This window comes from Perognathus longimembris, chromosome 3 (genome assembly GCF_023159225.1).
Source record: "Perognathus longimembris pacificus isolate PPM17 chromosome 3, ASM2315922v1, whole genome shotgun sequence".
In the NCBI taxonomy this organism is placed as follows: Eukaryota; Metazoa; Chordata; class Mammalia; order Rodentia; family Heteromyidae; genus Perognathus; species Perognathus longimembris.
Window position 1 is genome coordinate 104809634 of NC_063163.1, and position 24205 is coordinate 104833838.

At 36.3% G+C, this 24205-nt stretch overlaps 1 protein-coding gene across 3 annotated transcripts in view; it reads left to right on the forward strand.

Moving 5' to 3' along the window:
- Arhgap32 (Rho GTPase activating protein 32) overlaps positions 1 to 24205 on the forward strand; it is a 136408-nt gene that overhangs the window by 92142 nt on the left and 20061 nt on the right. For all 3 annotated transcript variants that reach the window (XM_048343646.1, XM_048343647.1, XM_048343648.1), the window contains 4 exons: positions 13012 to 13161; positions 19982 to 20084; positions 21965 to 22109; positions 22541 to 22623. In XM_048343646.1, the coding sequence (XP_048199603.1) occupies positions 13012 to 13161; positions 19982 to 20084; positions 21965 to 22109; positions 22541 to 22623 (481 nt within the window). The remainder of the gene's footprint in view (positions 1 to 13011; positions 13162 to 19981; positions 20085 to 21964; positions 22110 to 22540; positions 22624 to 24205) is intronic.

Here is a 24205-nt window from a genome sequence, read left to right on the forward strand (position 1 = left end):
ACTTTACAATGTGTACTTCTTTTTCATAACCAATTATTTTTAAAGCACCTGTCATTCATATAATGATCCAAAAAGCATAACTTTAAAAATATTAAATAATGCTGTATGGTATTTATTAGAAGGGAATAGAAAATTACCTAGATTACTTATATTTAAGAAAATTATAAGACAAAGATCTGCAAATGGACCTATTTTCTCCCTTACTTGGTGAGCTCATTTTTTCAATTTGGGCATGCAAAATCACCTGGATTATATTTGGTCTGTAAAGCTGAGTCATGTTTCTGGTTAGCTCTATACCTTAACCCTATATAGGTAAGTCTAGGGAAAGTCTCAAGCTTTTCAACCAGAAGTAAAAATGAAATTGTTAAAGTAAAATTCGTTTCTGTTTCCTGACATGGAACTAAGTGCTTGGCATATATCATTTCCTGTAAAGCATCATAGGAACCTTTAGTGATAGCTGTTACTATTGTAATTCTGTTGTATGGTGAAGGAACAGATTTTTATAGGTAATTTGTTCAAGATTTTGCAGTTGAGAAGTAATTAGGGACTAGCTTGTAACCACCAGATCTTTCATAGCCTGTGCCCACCTTTGCTGTGCTAAAGGTCAGTCATGTCTCTGGCAGAGTGAAATTCCAAGACTTGTGCCTTTAGAGAGATTTTATCCTTAGTCACATACTCACTTGCTTCTGAATAAAACCTCACAAAAATCAGGACTGAAAACACCTCTGAACATTTTAATGCTCCACATCATTCTTCAAAGTCTCTTATAAGTGTGAGGGATTATGAGGCATTCACATGCACATGAGTATATTTTAATATAATGAAAAAAGAAAAAGTAATCTCTAAGAAAAGAAAGTTTTCACATCATTGAGGCCCTAAATTCTCAGATTTGTGAATTTTTAACTATTTTGTTAGTCCTGGTACCTTTAATGCACTTGAACTTCTCAGATATGTGGTTGGTATACTTTAATTTTTATAAGAGATATACAAACAAATGTCTTCTGAAAATAGTACTCCTTTTTTAATTAAGTTATCAAATAGTGAGAGTTCATCCTGAAAACAAACAAGATAAAAAGAACCTAGACAATTTAAAAACCCTTAGCAGGCTAGAAATCTATAAATTGTGTATTACATTCCATTCTAGTGTTAAAACATTTTTAGCTTCAGGAATTTATATCCACCTCATGTTTCCTCCTACTTGCTTCTGGTAAAATGCAAATCTTCCTTTTGTTCTGTTTTTAGAAATGAAATTAGTCATAGTCGTTTATATAAGAACTGAGTTGGTAAAGTCACCAAGTTATAAAACAGACCTTACTTTGTTTTTGTACAGAGTTTGGGAACAAAACCATTCACATACATTTATTTGTAACTGGACAATTTAAATAAAAATTAATGAATATAATTTTGAGCAAGGGAAAAAAGTGAAACTTACTTACATGAACCTAAGATTATACCATCTAAATTTGAGCCTTCTTAGATAGCTGTAAACAGGAATCTGTAAGTTTCTTAAAAACTTATAATATACGTATAATATAAATGCTGTCTTACTAAACTTATGGCCATTTTCCCAGGAAAGGTAGTTTCGCACGCTATGGCTTAGCCAGCTCTGCACTGTCACTGGCCTTGTGCTACTCTTGGAGGGCCAGCAGCGGGATGCTACTTTGATTTCATTCTTAACCCTGAAGAAGATACAGTCGCACCCAAATCTCCAAATATTTTAAGCATGTCATTCACACGAGTAGTGCTAGATATTCTGAAGGTAGCTGCTTGTTTTCTGCTTGTCTTTTTCCAAGTGAATTGTTCTCAGTTCTTCTGTGCCTAAAAACCATTTTTGAAATGCACTGCAAACCTTGTTTTTTAGATCTCTCATGTCCTTGATTTGCATTCTGCCTTTCGAAATAGCCCCTCTTGTTCCTCAGCAGTAAAATGGAAGCCTGTTTGACTTATGTAACAGTCAGTAGATTTCCTGTATTTTAAGTCAAGAGCCATTACTGTCAATTCCATTTTAAATTTAGCATGAAATGAACATGGCATTTCTTGGATACCTGGTTTCCTCCCATTGAGATGGAAATGTTGAGATATCAAACTGTCATAGCTGTCCACATTCCAGAACCTCATTCCTGAGCTGGCCCCAGCTAATGTAGCAGCTTCTTGCAGCTGTTGCCTGTAGCAGTGAGAGTGGTTGTTCTTACTTTCCAAAACGGTTTATGATATATTGATCACAAGTGATCTTTTTCCACAATAATTTCAACAGCATATTAAAGTTTGAAAGCTATGATAGGTTGCTGATAACTGACCTTACAGTGTAGCACAGAAAAATATCTCTTGAAAGTGACATTGTACTCTATTAAGCCATATGCATAATAAAGAGTAATCTTTATAGATTTTAGGAAGTCACTGTAGTAAAGGAAAATAAGATAGATCTTTATCTATAAAATTCTGATCTTCTAAGAACTTATGTTCAACCAGGTTGATGTTCAAATCTTACTGTTTCCTCTAGGAAGCACTAAAGTTAGCTGCTAATTTCAGAATCAAAAGTCCAAAATCAAATGTTTCAGCCTTGGATAATGTACATTCCCCATCTCCCAAATATATCTAAAGATAGCTTTCTTTTTAGGATCCTTTACATATACTTGTACCCTGTAGAGAATTGTTCTGTGTTTATCTTACTTTACTAGAAATTTAATTCTAATATTTACAGTTCATATATATTTATTGTAATTTCTCAGAAGGAAATTTGCCATGATAATAGATTTAAGGTCTTTTTGCTTGTTTGGTTTAGTTGTTGTATTTTTTATTTTTTATAGTACTGGGATTTGAACTCAGGACCATGTACTTGCTAGGAAGATACTCTATTTGAGTCTATTTTTGCTCACTTCCTCAACTTTTTTGCTTTTGTTATTTTTCAGGTAAGGGCTTGAGGTTTGTCTAGGGCTGGCCTCAGACTATGATTTTTCCTGTGACTGGCATCACAGGTACCTCACCAGGCCCAACTTATTGATATTGATTATGACTAACTTTTTCCTGGGCTCGCATGTAATTGAGATCCTCTAGATTGGCTCCCTGTTGAGAAACTGGGATTACAAATGTGAGCCACCAAACACACTATAGCTTTTGGTTTTTAAAAATGGACTGTTTGCCTTCTCAAGTCTTTTACATTCATTTATGTCACTGGAGAGGAGGATATAGAGAAAGTAAAACTAAAGGATATTTATTAAATGTGTATAAAAGCAGGTATGTACAATTTGTCATAGCTAAAATATGGAACCAACCCAGATGCCCCTCAGTAGACGAATGGATCAGGAAAATGTGGTACATATTCACAGTGGAATTTTATGCCTCTATCAGAAAGAATGGCATTGCCCCATTCATAAGGAAATGGAAGGACTTGGAAAAAATTATACTAAGTGAAGTGAACCAGACCCAAAGAAACATGGACTCTATGTTCTCCCTCATAGGGAATAGTTAGCACAGATTTAGGCTAGTCACAGCAGAGGATCACAAGAGCCTAATTGCTTTGCCCCTATGAATGCATAAGATAATGCTAAGTGAAATGAACTCCATTTTATGGAAACGACTGCTATATCAGTGGTGTAATTACTTTCAACATGCCATGTGAAACCATAGCTTCTATTGTTGATGATCCTCTTGTATCCCCTTCCTGTGGTTGTAACTACACTATCACTGTATCTTATCTGAGTACATTGGAAACTGTATATACTGGTATTAGAACTAGGAAAGTGAAAGGGAATATCAATATCGAGAGACAAAGGATGAAAAGACAAACGACTCCAAAAGCAATACTTGGAAAACCATTTGGTGTAAACCAACTGAACAACTCATAGTGGGAGAGGGAAAGGGGAAGGGGAGAGGAGGGGAATGAGGGAGAAGGTAACAAACAGTACAAGAAATGTACCCAAGGCCTAACGTATGGAACTGTAACCTCTCTGTACATCACTTTGACAATAAATAAGAAAAAATAAAAAATTTAAAAAAATAAAAAATAAAAGCATGGCTGGGGATATAGCCTAGTGGCAAGAGTGCCTGCCTCGGATACACGAGGCCCTAGGTTCGATTCCCCAGCACCACATATACGGAAAACGGCCAGAAGCGGCGCTGTGGCTCAAGTGGCGGAGTGCTAGCCTTGAGCGGGAAGAAGCCAGGGACAGTGCTCAAGCCCTGAGTCCAAGGCCCAGGACTGGCCAAAAAATAAAATAAAATAAAGGCAGGTATGTATAAACTACAACTAAAGTTGGTATAAATTTAATTTACCACAGTTAAAACTTTAAAAAAAAATAGGACAAACTAAAGGGTTGTTTTAATGGATACAGAGAAATTACTTGATAATTGTCATCGCTGATTCATTTTGTGTATCTTAGCAATTAGCAATTGGGAATTGCTTTGTATTCATGGATTCTACCCCAAAGCCCATGTTTTATTTTTTTATTCTTTCTCTTTTGATGATCTTGGGGCTTAAACCCAAGGCCTCAAACTTGCTAGGTAGGCACTGTACTCTTGAATCACACCTGCAGCTCTTTTATACAAGATTAGAATCTAGTTTTTTTTTACCTGCCTTAGACCACAGCTTCCTATTTTATGTTTTCCTCCACCATAGCTGAAATGAGAGCTGCATACCACCAACTTCTCCCACTGAGATGGAGTCCCATGAAATGTTTCGCTCAAGGTAGCTTATAGCCAAGACTTTCCTGATCTGAGTTCGGATCTCATGTAGCAAGGATGACAAGAAACACACCATTGTGCCTAGATATTGGTTTAAAGGGGTATTAAACACTCTTTGCCTGTGATGGCCTCAACCTGCAATCCTGCCAATCTCAGCCTCCTAAATCGCTAAGGTTTCAGGTATGAGCCACCGCTCCTGACTCTGGACTTCATTGGTAAAATACAAGTATAGTGGTTCAAGGCCAGGCAAAAAGTTTATGAGACTGTTTCAACAAGTAGCTGGGCATGATGGATTAAGTTAGTTCTCTCAGGCATAGTAGGAAACATAATTGAGATAATCAAAAGCCTGGCCTTGGGCTGGGGATATAGCCTAGTGGCAAGAGTGCCTGCCTCGGATACACGAGGCCCTAGGTTCAATTCCCCAGCACCACATATACAGAAAACGGCCGGAAGCGGCGCTGTGGCTCAAGTGGCAGAGTGCTAGCCTTGAGCGGGAAGAAGCCAGGGACAGTGCTCAGGCCCTGAGTCCAAGGCCCAGGACTGGCCAAAAAAAAAAAAAAAAGCCTGGCCTTAACTCAAATTACCAGAGGAAGAGTGGATAGATGAATGGCTCAAGTAGTAGAATACCTGCCTAGCAAACCTGAATTCTTGAGTTCAAACCTCAGTACTGGGGAAAAAATTAGAATGAGAACAATCAATTCAAAGCCAGGAAGAGAAGTTAGGTGTTTGTTGTTGGGGGGTTACGGCTTTTGAGACTCAGTGAAGTCACACCAAAAAAAACCCAAAGACATTGGGAAAAAGGAATCAAATTTATATTCTGTGAAAATCTATTAATCCAGGAGAATCACAGTTAAGTTATAAAAACAATAGAGGCCAGGAAAGTTGCTGAGTAAAAGAGAAATAGTATCATTTATTTATTAAGTTCTTCTGCCAAGCACTGAGTACTTTATCATGGCAACAAAAAATCAACAAAAGAAGTGACAGTAACAATCGTGTTAAGGAGTAGTTATTTTTAACTTTTTCTTTTTTTTTTTTTTTTTTTTTTTTTTGCCAGTCCTGGGCCTTGGACTCAGGGCCTGAGCACTGTCCCTGGCTTCTTCCCGCTCAAGGCTAGCACTCTGCCACTTGAGCCACAGCGCCGCTTCTGGCCGTTTTTTCTGTATATGTGGTGCTGGGGAATCGAACCTAGGGCCTCGTGTATCCGAGGCAGGCACTCTTGCCACTAGGCTATATCCCCAGCCCTATTTTTAACTTTTTCAAAGATGAGGAAAATAAGATGAGTGCTTTATTCACAATCAAATAGCTAGAAATTGCAGAGGCAAGATTGGAATCCTAAAGGTGTAACTGAGGTATTACCACTGTTACTATATGAATTCTACTTCTACATATTAGCTATAAATAATTCAAGAGTGAAATTTGGAAAATAAAACATTTCACAATAGCAACAAAAATCACAAAATTTCAGTCTCGGTCTTGTGACTCAAGCCTATAATTCTAGCTACTTGAGAGTCAGAGACCACAGGATTGAGGTTTGAGGTCAGCCTAGGCAAAATGCTCACCAATGCCTGGACATGATAATGTATGGAAACATAAGTAGGAGGATATAGCTCAGGCTGGTCAAACATAAAGTGAACCCCTTAGATAGTAACCAGTGCAAAAAGGGATGGAGATGTGGCTCAAATGGTATCATACTTGCCTAGTTAGCATGAGGCCCTGTATTGAATCTTCGGTACTCCTACTAAAGTATCATAATGTTCCTAAGACAAGTACATAACAAAAATATGTATATAAGATCTTAATGGAAGAAAAGTTAGCAAAAATTTATTGAAGGAAATAAAGGAATCTTGAGTGAGTAGAGAGGTATACTATGTTCATGGATGAATAATAGTTAATTTTCATCAGTTCTCACCAAAATAATCTACAGTTCAGCAACATTCCCAAAAGTTGCCCCTCCTATATTTTGACAAGTTGATTGGAAAATTCATATGAAATTGTTGAATGGATAAAAATATCAGGACAAAAAAATATCAGAACAGTTTTGGAGAATAAAAGTAAGGGACTCATCTTTCAGTTAATAAAACTTACAAAGGAGCTAGGCTCATGCCTGTAATCCTAGCTACTCAGTGCTGAGATCTGAAGACCATGGTTTAAAGCCAGCCAGGCAAAAGGTCCATGAAACTATTATCTCCAATTAGCCACCAAAAAGCCAGAAGTGGAACTGTGGCTCAAGTGGTAGAGTGCTAGCCTTGATGAAGAATCTAAAGGACAGTACCCAGGCCCTGAGTTCAAGCCCTAGTACTGGCGCACAAAAAATAACAAAAAGCAAGAAAGTAAGCATTCCCCCCCCACACACACACACACTTTTAGAAAGTGTTTGACATTTCAAAACTGAGGAAAACTCGGAAACATCTCTTTGATACTGTATATTTTGCATTTTGTTTTATAAATCAGTAGAGAGAGAATAGTTATCTGTAGAGGAAAAAAGTAATAAAACATAGCACAATATTTTATTTAGTAATCAAACTAAACACATAAGTAGTCATAAGTCATCTAGAGAAAAACCAACAACATTTTTTTTTAGAAAACATAAAAGAACAGAACCAAAAATGGACAAAAGATATAAAGTTTTTCCACTGGAAAGGAAAAGTGAAGTAGGAATTATGAAGACATGAAACAATGCTTACCCTGACTAGCAATGCATTTCGAAGGCAAATATAATTTTATGCTGACCAATTTGGCAGAAAATGAGAAACAAAATTGACAACTAAATAGAGCAAAGATAAAGAGAGATAAGGAAACCATTTTAGAGACTATTTTAGCACAGTTTAAATATGGTTGAAAAGTAGCATGTGTTTCATCCTAAGAATTATCCTAAGCCTGGGTATCAAACAAGTCCTCTTCTCACTTATACCCAGAGAAAAGAAGCATTTCTTAGGTTGCCTAGTGCATTTTTTATTTAGATAGCAAAAACTGAAAATTCTTTAAATGACAGCAAGATATTAGAAAGAGAAATGAAGATATATTCTTATAAGAAAAAATGTTAATATACTTAAAATGATTGCACTGAGCCACAAGTACTATGGATAACTTTCAGAATGCATAATGTTGCAGAAAATGTATATGTTAAGTAATCATACAGTATGACAACCTGCATTGTTTTGGGTTCCTTAAACTTGCATAGTACAACAACGCGAATAGGGACGATAAATACTAAATTTAGGATAAAGGTTCTCTGTATGGGATTATCTTCAAAAAGGAGAATAAACCAAGGAGAATAATATGAACAAAAAAGAGATATAACCAAAAAATCAGAGCAGGTGCATGGATACTCATCACCTTATTCCTTTAAGCTTTCCTGTATAATTAAAGATTGAGTAACTTTTAAAGTAAGCATAACTACATTGGGCTCTAGAAATTTCTTGTCCTTTTTGTTGTCTTGACCCTCCATAACCCTCATACTTCAGGCCTGATTCTTCTGGTGGTGTTTTTCCAGTCCTTAAACTGGTCTCTGAAGACTGTTCAAAGCTAGAAAAACATTAAAATGGTAGACTTTAAAATAATGATCTGGATAAAACTAAGCATAATGCAAATAGGCTTCATTGTTTGCCTTTTTTTCCTTTCTTTCTTGAAATTTACTTTAGATTTTCTTTTAAAGCACAGAATCTTTACATTAGCTCATTAAATCAATTTGATATTGTATGAGAAAAATCCTTTCTCTGTATTCATGTGTGTGAACAGAAACAAATTGTTGTAATTCCAAATTCAAATCTTTTCCTGTTGACTTAATATAAAATATTAAAGTGTACATCAGATACTTAGAATGATAGGATTTGGGATATTCTGAGACAATCTTGAATATCATATAGGTTATTTGCTTATGTTTATATTCTCTTCTACTGAATTTCCATGGAATGATCTAATATGAGACCTGAGCAAGAGATAAGATGTTGTATATAATATGTAAGATTCCATGGGTTTCCAACTATACAAGCATTTCACTCATACTCCACTATGTCCTTGGTTTTCAGTCAGGGAGTCTGCATGGTGTTACATGTGATTCGTGTGTTAATGCATATGAACCACCATTACCCTGTAGTTTTGTTTGCTTGAGTTTCAGTGTTTGTTTACTTTCTGAGTTTACAACTTGAGATGTATAATTAAATGAAAATGCCAAGGCCAGATTCTAGATATAAACCATCTTTTTTTCCACTTGCAGAAAATAATCCAAGCCTGAATCTGTCATATATTACTAGTCTAGAAGATTTCTGAGAATCAGTTCCGAGAACTTTGATTCTCTTATTTGGGGAAGTATTATGAAAACACAAGACAACTTTTGGACTTCTGGTGAACTATTATACTTGTGTAACTAAAAGCCTCAGTGTCCTACTCCCATGTCAAAGTTCACTGTGGTATATGGAATGTATGTTTTAATGTCTTGCCATAAACTGGTTATTGGTATCATAAAGCTTTACCTGTTGATACTAAGGTGTATATCATTCTGTTAAAGCTTGTAACTGCCAGAAAAACTGGACTAGCAGGATTTGTCTCAAGTTTTTTAAAAAATTGTAGATATAAAATCTGCCACAGCTAAACAGCTATGAACAAGCTCATTTTGTGCACATATGTAGTTTTACCTCTAGAATGAGAAGTTTGTGTATAAAACTATGATTTTCTGAGTATCATTGTTTGCTTATTGTTTGATGTATTTTATCTGTGAATACTATTGTTATCATTTTTATGGCCTCAGATCAACATGTTTGGTAGACTTTGACCCTCTCATGGTTTGCCTTCCCATTCAGCTTTTCAGTGTTTCTCCATAGAAATAGGCTTATGAGCATGAAAAATCAAATTTTGCCTTCCTTGATGAAGTCTTCTGGTAGAATCAAGAATATGTTATATTTCTCAAAAAAGAGTCATTAGCAATATTGAACTGGAAGACAATGGGGAGATGGAGAGAGAGCCAAAATAATTTCCATTTCTTCTCATTAGCCATTTCAATGGCTAAGAGAAGAAAGAATGAAATGAGAAGAAAAAATGAAAGAAATGAGAAAAACATTTAAAATAAAGAAACTTAATAGAACACTCATTTGTAATTAGAAATGCTACCAGTTCCTCAAAAGTTTGAATTTAACTAAATTGAAGTCTTCTATTAGTTTGCATTTCTAATCAAGTTGAGTTTACTATATTGATAATTAATTGGCTTTATAATTGTGAATACTAGGGCGTCCCACCACAACTATCTACTACAACGAGTGAAAGTGCCAATTACAGCCTGAGTAACAGCAACTCCAAATATGCAGAGCATAGTTTAATCTTCCTTTGAAAGCTTAGAAATCACTGATGACTGCAAACAAAGTCATCATCATGAGTAACTACTTTTTTTCAATGTGTCAGTTTGTATATAGCTCATTAAGAAAGAATCATATCTATCTTTCCTGCTACCACTCCGAATCAGAATGTGGGAAAGTTAACAAGAGCAAGATGGCCTCACAGAATGGGAGCCAGGAGCCCATACCCATCAGTACTATTTTCCAGAGCCCTTGAGTGCCATGTGAGAGCACAGCACTGTGGTGACACCCTCCATGTCTTTGTTTTGTGTTTTAATTAGTTTTAATTTAACTCTTAATTAGTTAGGTTTCGTGTCACCATTAAAAATAATAATAAATGCACAGCCTTTTCCCGAATGTGGAAAGAAAGCCAACCATCTTTGTTTCTGAGCCAGTTAGCAAGCCCAGAAGTAGAATCAATGTCTAGAAAGAAAGGCCACTTGTACACAGGCTGCCCTCTGACTAATAGAATTTTATTAGATATGAGGGTTTGGTTAGATCGTAATTAAAAATACATATACATCTGTTTCAGTAAATTATAAAAATCAATATATAATTAATTCCAGCCCATAATTCTAGATAAGACATTGTTAATTGATGGGAAAGAAATGTCCTTCTTTGCTGTGAAGGAGCCCAGCTTATTAACCATTTAGTGTGTGTGCATTGCATATAACCTGTACTCTGTTATGGCCTGTAGTCCCTGCCCTTGCCCTCATTCTAACCCAGTTCTGTGCACTGTCTTTCTGGCTTATGGACTCCCTCAGCTTCCGGTTCAGATATGACCTGCTTAAGGAAGCAATGTGATCATGAGACCTTGGGCATGCAAATTCAGTATTTTCTGCCTCAATTTTTTTCATCTGAAATAGAGCTAATAGTACTATTTCCAGGTAGAATGTTATGAGGAATGAATGGTTGAGAAATATAAGCTCACAGTTAGGTTTACACAGTAAGTGGAGAGAAAATGCTATTGAATTGCTCATTTCCTGTCTCTCCTGAAGATGCTCTGTGACAATAGGGACCTTGTCCTTCTTGTTTCCCACTGATAACTTAAGACTTAGAACATTTTCTGAGGTGTAGAGTAGATGCTCTGATATTGTTAATAGTAAAAATTCATTCCCATTCCTTTGAAGCATTCTTAGAAATATCTGACAAAATTTCTCATATACATCATATGCATTTGTCAAATTCAGTAAATACTTTATAATCAAATTCAGCATTAGAATATGAATGCCTGCTGTTAGCACAAATCTTAAAAACATGGGCCAGTGAGAGAAACAAATAAACAAGAAATTACTCCTGTCCTTAAAATACCAATAACTAATAATGAAACTCATTATTCTATACAGTTAATACATGCTAGTAAAAAACAACAACAACTTAATTCTACAAAAATGGTTAAGCTGGGTGCTTAGTGGCTCACCCCTGTAATCCTTGTTATCCAGGAGGCTGAGATCTCAGAATCACAGTTCAGAGCCAGCCATGGCAGGAAAGACTTTGAAACTTTTTATCTCCAGTTAACCACCAAAATACTGAAAGAGAAAAACTGTAGCTCAAGTGGTAGAGCACAAGCCTGGATCAAAAAACTCAGGGACAGGCCCTGAGTTCAAGCCTCAGGACTGGCACAAACATGCACAAAAAAAATTTCTAGAATACCAATTCAGTATAAGAAGCTGAAGCATTATAAGACGCTTAGTAGTATTAAAAACAAACAAAATGTGGAATATAGCCTTTCATTTAAAAAGTTAGGAAACTTCACTGAGAGATACTAAGAGATTTACAAAAACAATAATCTACCGTGTTTACAGGTAGAAATAATGTTATCAAAACTAAAATTCTTCTAAGTTATTATGTCATTGTTAAATTGTTACAAATCAGAATCAAATTTACTTTATTTTTCAGAAACTCAGTAAAATTACATAAAACTCAAAGTAAAAAATATTTGAAAATAAGCACAAATGGTTTGATGATTACTCCGTAAAAAGACTCATAATGAACAATCTTACTAAAATAAAACTCATGGCCCATAAGTACAATATATGTGAACTCTGAAGTTAACCAAGTATGCTCTAAATGTTTCACTAGTAGTCAAGAGCCTCTCATTAAGTTTATAGTAAAACTGTTGTCATATATAAGGGAGATTATAATTTTGTGCAGTTTCCAAGCATGTCAAATATAAGTACATATCAGGATAATTATATCTTGCCTTGATCTGCCAAAGATTTAAGTATTTAGTATATTACAGATGAGTTGTTATAGAAAAATCTGATCATATATATATGTGTGTGTTACACTTAATACTTTCTTTCTTTTCTTCCTTTTTTTTTTTTTGCCATTCCTGGGGCTTGAACTCAGGACCTGGACACTGTACCTGAGCTTCTTTTTATCAAGGCTATCCTTCTACCACTTGAGCCACAGCACCACTTCTGGGGTACTGGGGAATAGAACCCAGGGCTTTCATGCATGCTAGGCAAGCACTTTACCTGTAAGCCACATTCCCCAGCCCCTAGGCATTTCTTTATACCATCATGAGATTATAAAAAGAGAAAGGGGAATTTACTAAGCATATTACAAATGCTATGAAATTGTTCATTATCAGGAAAAATATTTTAGAAATTGACTAGAAATGTAATCTACTTTTACATTAGGTTAAGGCTTTATATGAAGTAATATATTAGAATAAAACTCAGGTCCTTAAATACACATTAGGAGGGTAACTGGCTTACCAAACTTAATTTTAAAATTGTGGATTGCAACATTAAGTTTGCAGTGCTTTAAGTTTGCAGTGCTATTAAATAAAACCAAAGGCTGGTAAAAAGTGTAAAACTATGAAAGTTTATGTTTTGTTTTAGCACAGGTGTTAGCTAAACTTTTGAAATTTACCTACAAAGTGTGTTTGTAATAGATTATCTTACAGTCAACCTTGCAGATGTGTGTTTCTTTGTTTGCTAAGAAAAGGGTAATCTCTTGTCACAACTACTATGTTTTCTCTTTCCTATTTTTCTAGTATCTAAAAAGCACGGCAAGCTCATTACTTTCTTGCGAACATTCATGAAGTCTCGTCCAACCAAACAGAAGCTAAAGCAGCGAGGAATCTTGAAAGAGAGAGTGTTTGGTTGTGACCTCGGGGAACACCTTCTGAATTCTGGTTTTGAAGGTAAAAGTCAAATTTATAAGCTTGTAATACCAATTCTTTCTGTATTAGCTTTCTATAATCAGTACAGAGTAGGTAAGACTAAGTGGTAGCTGCTTCATTTCACTTCAGCAGCCAGTGCCGAGTTTTCTCAGGAACCTTTCTTCAACTAGGTAGAGCAACAAAGTCTTGGAATAATACACTTTTACATGAAGATGCTTCTGATCCCTTCAGGAAGAGTACCACACGCACACACCTGTCACAGCAACATTGCTACCGTGCCTTAGTTCTTATATCTGTACAGATAGCTTCTTTAGCCAGTTCTCTTGCTCACATCCTAAAATAATTAATTCTGTGTAGAAAAACAGGGACAGTTTTGAGATTCTAAAATATGAAACTAGCCTCCTGGTTTGGTATAAAATTTACAGATCTTTTTCTATAAATTAATTTGTTGATCAAGAATTTAGTGGTTGCATGAATGGATGGAGAGAAGGAAAAACTTCTCTTTTGATATTTTAAAATAGCACTTCTTTCTACCTTCTGCTTTAGTGATAATAGAATATTAACGAGACATCTGTTTGTGATATTGATAAGGACCAGAATTAGATGCTTTGTGAGATTCTAAATCCTGGAGGAAAATAATCATTGTGGTTTTAGAGACAGTAGTGGAAACCAGTTTAATACTTTTGATATTATCACACCCAAAGTAATACTTTATTTATTGCTTAAAGGACACTAGTGGTCTTGTAATATGATTTAATGGAAACCATTTTGTGTTTTGTGAGAGTTGAGAAAATATTAATAGAAACAGATGTTTCCAAATTAATATCAACTTCATATGTTCCCTGAAAGTCAAAAAGGCAACAAAAATCCTGAAGATTATTTTTGCAAGTTAGAATTCTCATGGGATAGTTGGCCAGTGAGAACATCAAGACACATCGTGGAAAGGGGGAAAAAAGTCAGAGAAGATGGGAGACACACACAGCAGATAATGAGGCATTATTCAAAATATATGGCAGAAAGTCGGTTGCCCGAGCTAGGTACTTGGGAGAATGAGAATGAGAGGATTAAGTTTTTTGTTGTTAAGCAATGCAAATTTTACCCTAAATAAAGTAGTCTTTTCACCAGATTTTCCTGAGAAAGCAACCCATATCAGAATGATGTTTTCTGAATGACTCATTCTGAGGATTGTTTTCCTAGTGAATAATCAACCTTAGAGAGATTATCCTGTTATACTTTCTAAACTTTTGAACACTTCCCTGTTGGAACAAGTTACAAACCTGGCCCACGTTTGGTATACAAAGTGTTATAAGAAAATCACATAGGAGCTTGACAAGGCAATTTCCTTTATTCTGTGGTTCTAGTGTCTGGCTTCGTTCACATGATCTCAGACTTTTGGCTATCAGAGTGTTCATAATTGAGTTTACTTGCCTATTTTTAATTTTTTGGTGCCATTCCTGGGGCTTAAACTCAGAGCCCGGGTACTGTCCCTGACCTGTTTTAGCTCAATGCTAGAGCTCTACCACTTGAGGCACAGCTGCACTTCCAGCTTTTTGACATTTAATTGGATATAAAAGAATATTCTGGGCTTTTCTTCCTGGGCTGGCTTCAAACCACAATCCTTAGATCCCAGCCTCCTAAGTAATTAGGATTATAGGCATGAGCCACCAGCATCTGGCTCATAATTGAGTTCATGAAGATTATATCACAGTTATCTACAGAGCTGATTATTTTAAAAATCTGCCTACTGGTATTTTTGTGCAAAGATTATACTAATTTGTTATTTATTATAGAGTCAATATGTTTTTATTTATTTTTAATCTCTTGCCATTGTGCACCCTTGCCTAGGTGGGAACATAACTAGAGAGTGATTGCTAGATTGTTCTGCTGTGTTCCTTAGCTGTTCCCTAGCTTTCAGGTGTCAATTCAGCAATTTTTAGTTGAACCTTAGAAGTTTTAAATGTTTCCCTTTTTTTTAATAACTGATGAGGTTTGAACATGGACCTTTGTGGTTGCTAGTCAGATACTCTACTGCTTGAACTATGCCTCCATGGCCTTTTTGCTCTAGCTATTTTTGAGATAGGGTTTGGCTTTGTAATTGACCTGGCCTGAACTGTTTACACTTTACCACCAGAGCTGGGATAACAGGCACAGGCCACTATAGCCAGCTTCTTTTGAGACAAGGTATAATGAAATTTTTTTCATGGGCTGGCCTGACCTGTATCTGAGATATTCTGGATCCTAGCCCCTTGCCAAGCTATTGATAGAGATGGGAATCTCACGAACTTTTTTTCAGTGATGCCCTCAAACCTCCAACTCATTGCCTCCAAGTAGCTAGGATTACAGGCATGAGCCATGGTGAATATATCATTTCTTTTTGACAAGTGAAATACGTAGTAAGCACAGTGTTCCTGTTCTCCCTAACATAAAATCTGACCAAATGCAACAAAGCTTTCAGGTATCATAGATTTTATTTTTATAAGACTTGTTTCATTTTTCAGCACAAAGTTAAACAGAATTTTCTTTAACATTTGAAATGAATTTGCTAATAAAACATTGTGAGTACTTTCTAGAAAACTGGTAAAATAATAGTATTTTAAATACATAATAAAAGAAAGTATTTTGAAGCCTAAGAGAGGAAACTGATGACTTCAACCTATGTGTTTGAAGTTATTTCTACAAGAGCATTGTTTTTCAACTATTATATGCATATGATATTTTTTATAATCAGAGCACAATAGGAAGATACAGGATGAAATCAGTTCTTTAAGGAATTATATTTTCCTAACCAAGAATCCTGATGTGCTCCTTCTAAGTTCCACTATGCTGTACCTAGAAGCCAACTCCCTGAAGAAGACTATGACATTTCATTTTGTTCTGCAATGCTTGCATAATACCTGCAGGCAGTAGGGGCATAAAAATAATCTGGAGGAAGCCAGTTGCCCATGGCTCATGCCTGTACTCCTAGCTACTCTGGAGGCTGATATCCAAGTATCACAGCTCAAAACCAGCCCAGGCAAGAAAGTTCATCATACTCACCACCAGAAAACCAGAAGTGCAGCTGTGGCTCAAAGTGGTAGAGCATTAGCCTTGAGCAAAAGAAGCTCAAGACAGTGCCCATTTCCAAAGTTCAAGCCCCAGGACAAGCAAAAAAAGAAAAAAAAAATATCTGGATGACAGCTGGGTACTACTGGCTCACACCTGTAATCCTAGCTACTCAAAACACTTGAGACATGAAGGGTGGTAGTTTGAAGACAATTAGGTCTGTATTCTACAAGACTGTCTCCAACTGACCAGCAAATTACTGTACTCCAGTCCAGTTCAAGGGATGGAGTACCAGCCAGAAGCAAAAAGCCAAGCCTAGAGCATAAAGCCCTAAGTTCAAGCAGAAGTACAATCAGATACACATACACACAAAATAAGTAAGACTAGGTAAATAGAGAGAGGAATCAGAATGGTAAATGAGTGAGAAGGACAGAAATGAAACTAAAACTGTCAAGAAACACAAATGATTAGTTCTTGTTATGTTTAATTATTTCCTACTTCTTTTTGTAAATCCTTGTTGTTGTTGTTGTTTATGTGGTAGAAACGAATCAAACTTGGGGCCTCATGCATGTTAGATAAACCACATTCCCAGCTCCTTTTTTAGTAATTTCTTTTTTTTTCCCCCTGTGGAAATTCTAGGGATTGAACTCAGGGCTTCACATTTGCTAGTCACGAATTCTACCATTTCAGCCATACTACCAGCCCCCCTTTAAGCACTAATTTTAAACTTAAGCATCATCAGTTTTAAGAATTTTTATATTCTGCTGTTATATGAGCATATAAAAACTAAAGATGTTAAAATAGATTGGAAGTATATTGTCTAGAATACGTGAGACCAATTCTTAACTGCCTTTTGGAAGAATCATTTTGGATGTTTCTGATGTCATTTTTTTTTTTTTTTTTTTTTTTTTTTTGCCAGTCCTGGGCTGTGAACTCAGGGCCTGAGCACTGTCCCTGGCTTCTTTTTTGCTCAAGGCTAGCACTCTGCCACTTGAGCCACAGCGCCACTTCTGGCCATTTTCTGTATATGTGGTGCTGAGGAATTGAACCCAAGGCCTCATGTATACAAGGCAAGCACTCTTGCCACTAGGCCATATTCCCAGCTCTGATGTCATCTTTTGACTGGATCATAACTTTGTGTGTATTGGGTTAGCTTGTTAGATGATTAAGGGAATGAGGAGTAACAATCAAATGGGGTTTTTTACTAGAATTTTTTCTGAGACATAATATGCTGGATTCTCATGCTTTCATACATATTAATGGAGAAGAAAACCAGGTCTTCTCTTTTCATTTTCTGACACTTTCTACTTCTTTTTTCTTTAGAGTCAAAGTGAATGCTTTTCCATTTTACTATCGATTTTAATTAAAATCTCATTTGTCTTGTTAGAAATTGCAATTGTTACACTATTTTATATATTTAGTTTCACTATGTGATTATAGACAATCAGCCTTTGTGCTTGGCATGAAGTGTAAAGAAGCAGTCAGTGTTTCCCATAAAACATTCCTGAGGAAGCTTGGCCTCTTATCAGGGCAAGACCTCTGCCTCTGTCCTTTCAGAACTGTTATACTTACTTGGAAGAATATAAGCAGATAGGACACTACAGTCACATAAATATAAGAATCTATCCAAAGTTATCTATTTTTCTGGGATGGTAGGTTATTTTTATGAAAATTGTATAATACGTGCCCAGAGAGCCTAGTAATATTGGAAACAAAATGCTGTGTTTGAACGTTTTTCTTCTAAGGCCATTTTTTTGTGTACTATGGTGAATGTGTTAATTTGGAGAAAGCATAATAAGAAGCATCTTCTAAAAATATTAAAGCTCTTGAGGATGGGAATATGGCCTAGTGGTAAAGTGCTCACCTCGTAAAAAAATTAAAGCTCTGCTTTTCCTTTTTTAAGTAATTGTGTTAATTATTCCAATAATCTCTAAATGTATTTGACTTAGGTAATAGAAACATTCGAACTCTGAATTTTATTATTCTACTTTATAGACTAGAAACCTAAGACACTGAGGTTATTAATCAGCATATTGAAAATAGGACCCAGCTTGTAAAGAACTTTCATATTTATATTTAACATACTCTGTAGTTCATTAGATTGCATATATCAAAGCTATCCCATAAAAATATCCTACAGTTCTACCTGCCCTTCATTTCTGTTACATAACATATCCCTTCTTTGTTACTCAAAGTCCTGAACATTTTCAGATGCAGAAATAGACAACTGAACATTAATATAGCTCCATATAAAACCTGAGTTCCCTACCCTGCCAACTTAGGTCACCTTTTCAAGCTCTTAGGGCACCTTTAATGTAATCTCCTTGATGATTTTGTCCCTTATGTCAAGACTGTATTCCTAAGTATTGAATGTTCAAGGTTGAAGAAAGCCTGGCTTTTGCCCTGGAAGAGCTCACTGCCATGAAGAGATAGTAGCATACATCAAAAAGTGCTACTTGGAAATTACATAATTCTGTAAGCACATAGAGCATAGTGCTGCAGTTGCCTAGGCTTGTTGAGTATTTGATGAAGGCTTATGAGTGATACTGTCTCAGTAACAGCCTAGATTTTTTGTATGATAAAAATTGTGGATGAGAGTCCAGTAGAGGAAATGGCTTTTTGAAGGAGTCATGGAATGGTTTATATGGGAAGCAGAGAGATTTCAGTTGTTCTAGCATTGTGAAATGTGGAACTAAGGCATTTAAATATGTGGTAGAGAGCCTAAGGCCCCAGGTAGTACATTGCAGTGTGGTTAAAGGTCCTGTGCTTGGACTGTTTGGGTTAGAGTTTCATTTCAGTCACTGGTTCCTGGTTGCCATTGGTCAGAACTTCATATCCTAAAGTTCCAGTTTCTTCTCTGAAAAGTGGGAATACTGATAGTATTTTCCTATATGATTTCTATAAAAGTGAAAGAATGTAGCTTGACCATCTACATGAGATGCTCAGGAAATCAGGCGTGTTAATGTAGCCTTATATAATCCTAGCACTCTGGAGGCTTAGGCACCACCCCAAAAGAAGGAAAAAATATATTTTTTAAAAGTTTAAAAAACCAAGGGTGGGAAATTAAAATCCCTTTGAAATTGCTCTAACCTTTTAATTAAGTTAAGAGTTTTGTTCAGGCTGAGAATATGGCCTAGTGGCAAGAGTGCTTGCCTCATATACATGAAGCCTTGGGTTTGATTCCTCAGCCCCACATACATAGAAAAGGCCAGAAGTGGCGCTGTGGTTCAAGTGGCCTTGAGCAAAAAGAAGCAAGGGACAGTGGTCAGGCCCTGAGTCCAAGCCCTAGAACTTGCAAAAAAAAGAGTTTTGTTCATTGAACATAATAGGGTTAGCATTAACTGTGAGAGATAAAAGGAGCTTTTTCAGAAGTGAGAACTTGCAGTACTTACAAGTAATTATGTTGTTGAGATAAGCATTTAACTTTACATAATCATTTACTGTGTATGGAATTTAACTGAACAGCTAGCTATATTTTAATTTTAATCTGTCACAGTATTAGAGCTAAACAGTTCACATTACTGCTGCCACATGATCTAAATAAGTCTACTGCAGAAGATTGTAGAGAGATTATCCTGTCACTATATGAACTGAGCCAGTTTGATTATTCAGGAAGTCATTACCTGGTTTAAATATGAAATGAATTAATACGTTCTCATCATTTTTGTGGTGAGTTAATTCCCTCCTTCCTTTAATTTACAAATTTTATCTTGCTTGTAGAAACTAAGACATTTTCATCTTTTGATGACTTTGATTCTCCTGATATTAGCAATGTAATATATGCAATTTTTTTCTCTAGTGCCCCAGGTTCTTCAAAGTTGCACAGCATTCATTGAGAGATATGGCATTGTGGATGGAATATATCGTCTTTCTGGGGTTGCCTCTAATATCCAGAGACTACGGTAAAACCTTTCGTGGCATTTTCTCATTTATCCCTAATTAGCTCATTCAAACAGTTATTTTCAAGTTTAGTAACTTACTCTCATACCTCGATGGTCACAGTGAGGTTGTTGAGATAAAATACAAAATAATATCCATATTGTTTTCTCTATAATTTTCTAAGTAGTATTTATCTGCAATATCAGAGAAAAATTCAAATTAACCTCTTTAATATTTTTTCTTTTGAAAAGGTGTAAAGGTTTTATCAAACTGCAGGTGAAACCGTGACAGCCATGAGAAATGATATCTTCATTAAAATTGGATTCTTGGGCTCTTAATTAAAATTGACAGGAACAAAATCCCTAGACCTTAATTCTATAATGTATGCTCATGTATGCATATATTAATTAGTCTACATCCTCTCCATTGTTTCTGAGACAAAAATAATGATCTCCTTTTACATGCACAATAAAAAATTTACTTCTTAATCTTATGGATATGGTCTATTCTTGATATGCCATTATCCTTTGTTTTTCACTTTGATGCATGGCAACTGCCACTGTCCTATGGGGATTTTAATTGACTACAGGTTCATCTTTGTCTTAAGAGATACATGTTTGGAAAATAGCCCAAGTTGATTCTTGGCTACTTGTCTAAAACAGTTCAGTTTTAGATGCTGTAAATCTTACATTCAGATTCCTCACTAACATTATTTCTCTAGGTATAAGTGTTCTTATGCCTGAACATGAATAGCAATTAATGTCTTGCAGAATGAGTTTAATCTACTCTAGTATTTTGAGCACTACTTTCGTTTTACTCACTCTCTTCGATTTTACTGTCTATTACAATTTGTTGTTAGCTTGGTATTGCGTTACATTTCTTCTGTTTTTCTTATCCTGCTTCAGCAAATTATTTGTGAGCCATACATCTTACATCTGAGGAAATTCTTGTTCTTGGTCACTTAATCCTGGTTTCTGGTATCACCAACCAAAATAAAGAGTCCTGTTTTCCTGCTCATCTGTATCATATCAAAGGATATTGTCCTTTCTTGTATTAAAGAAAGGCACACAGAAGGATACTTATATATCATATCCAGTTACTTTTGTAAGACACTTAGTTACTGTTTAAGTCCAAAGGCAACCTATTTATAATATAATGATTTAAAGAAAACAGCAACTTAGTGAATTAAATGTGAGTGCTTTGAACTAATTATTCCCACTATAATTTTCAAGTTGTGGGCTGGGAATATGGTCTAGTGGCAAGAGTGCTTCCCTCGCGTATATGTAAGCCCTGGGGTTCAATTCCCCAGCACCACATGTATAGAAAACGTCCAGAAGTGGCGCTGTGGCTCAAGTGGTAGTGCTAGCCTTGAGCGAAAAGAAGCCAGGACAGTCCTCTGGCCCTGAGTCCAAGCCCTAGGACTGGCAAAAAAAAAAATTCAAGTTGTGCTCTGAAGCCAGATGCTGATAGGTTATGTCTATAATCCTAGCTGCTCAGGAGGCTGAAAGTTGAAGATCCTGGTTCAAAACCAGCTTCTACAGGAAGTTCCATGAGACTCTTGTCTCCAATTAACCACCAAAATAGCTGGAAGTGGAGCTGTGGCTCAAATGGTAGAGCTCTAGCCTTGAGTGCAAAAGCTCAGAGACAGCATCCAGGCCCTGAGTTCAAGCTGCAGATTTGGTACACATAATACACAAAAAGATGAGATTTCCACATCTTGGTTTCTAATGATTTTCATTAGATATAAAGGAAATACAACCAATTATTGGTGAAGTCAGCACATGGAAGAAAAGAGCAATTCACAGAGGTTGAAGGGAACATTAAGTTATTACTTTCTGGTTTCAAGCCATGTATTTTCTTTCCTTCAGTAAAATATTTCTTTCTCCTTTTCTGTCTGGGTTAGCCATGAATTTGACTCTGAGCATGTTCCCGACCTGACGAAAGAACCTTACGTTCAAGACATTCATTCTGTGGGCTCCCTCTGTAAGCTGTACTTCCGAGAACTCCCAAACCCTTTGCTCACCTACCAGCTGTATGAGAAATTTTCTGTGAGTACCACTCACTTTTGATTCAAGTTGTGTTGCAGAGCTTTGCATGCTTTTATTCAAACTGTGAAGCTTGGTTTGGTCCCAAATAGGAAGTCAGTTTGGGATGTGATTAAAATGATTGTTTAAAGGAACAACAGTAATTATTGCTAGCTAGTCTGGAGTCTTTGTTGTTTGTATATTGCCATTTGTTGAGTTCTGACTTTGATCCTCAGATTTTTTTCACCCTTAATACTGTTTGTCATTTTTAAAAAATATAATTGAGTAGGTTTTAGTGTGAAAACAGAGCACCTTCTTGATGTTGTGACTTTTCCTGGGTTTATTATCAAAGTATCAAATGGTCTGAGTGCAGCATGAACACTTAATTATAAGTGAAGAACTCTCATTTATACCAACAAAGCCTGTTGGACTGTTTTGCATTATGGTTGTTACAGGATGCCGTTTCAGCAGCAACAGACGAAGAAAGGCTGATAAAAATTCATGATGTTATCCAGCAGCTCCCTCCACCACACTACAGGTAAGTCATGTTTCCTTTAGGTTTCAAACTGGGTCAACTTCCTTGAAGTTTAAATGTAAGTTCTATTTCTCCAGAATGAAATGTATGTGGATGTGTCTGTGTGTGTATGGATGTGTACATATATATGTTTCTTTGACTTTGCACTTATCCCTATACCCTGGCACAGTGCTGAGCATCCAGTAGGGAGATAGTAAATGAATAAATGATAACTACCTAAACCTAGGGGTTGTGTCTGCCTGTTTGTTAGCTTTTGTTATTTTTTTTTGTTGTTCTTTGGTGCTGCTGCTGATTGAACTCAGGGCCTTGTTCATGCTAGCACTTTGCCATGGAACTATATCCCTTTGTTGCTATTTGTGTGTGTGTGTGTGTGTGTGTGTGTGTGTGTGTGTGTGTGTGTGTGTACCTACACATGTATGCATATGTATGTGCCAGTCCTGGGGCTTGAACTCAGGGTTCTGGCACTTCCCCTAAGCTTTTGTGAACTTTCCTGCCTGGCCTGGCTTCAGACCGTAATCATCAGATCTCAGTCTCCTGAGTAGCTAGGGCTATAAGGATAAGCTACTAGTGCCTGGTCTTTGTTGCTACTTTTGTTGTTGGTGATGGTGGTTGTGGTGCTTTAACTCAGGGCCTGGGTGCTGTCCCTGAGCCTCTCTGTGATCAAGGCTAGTGCTCTACTACTTGAGCCACAGTACCACTTGTGGTTTTTGAGAGGTTAATTGGAGATAAGACTCTCATGGGGACTTTTCTGCCTGGACTGGCTTCGAACTGTGTTCCTCAGATCTCAGCCTCCTTAGTAGCTAGGATTAGAGGGGTGAGCCACCAGTACCTGGCTGTTGCTTCTTTTAAAAACCCAATTTGATTTGCATGTCAGTTCGACTCTCAGTCATATTTTTGTTTATGTCTAAGAAGATCAGAATAAAATTGACGATGAGATTCCCTCTTAATAAAAGAAAGGACACAGTAGAAACTCTGAGTAATAGGGTGCAAAAAAGCAAAAGATATTTTTTAATTCAGTTATTAATAAGCAATTCAGCAGATGGTCTACAATTTGATTTAATCTCAATTGCCTCTCAAAATGACATTGCTTCCATCTCTGTACTTAAAACCAGCAGTGTGTTCAGTACTAAATCAACTCCAACATTTTTAATCCATTCGAAAAATTAACATATTTCAAAATCAGCATTCTAGATATGAATACAAGATAGCCATGCTACAAATAGTAGGATTGCATAAATTCATTGACTAACTAATGTAGGCTCTCTAAGGATTATGATGAAATAAAAGAACTCTGAGGATCCATTGAAGAATGAAAAGGGAAAACTGAAGGAAATTTGAAGAGTTTTCATTACTTAAGCTTAAAAGAACTGAAGTATTTGCCCCTGAAAAGGAAGACTGAGGAGACAAGTAGTTTTTGTTGTTGTTATTTTTGTTGTTTTGGTCATGGGGCTTGAACTCAGGGCCTGGACACTGTCCCTGAGCCCTTTTGCTCAAGACTAGCTAGCACTCTACCACTTTGAGCTACCACTCCACTTCTGAGACAGGTTTTTAAAGGATATCTCAGAGGGAGATAGAACATTCTTCA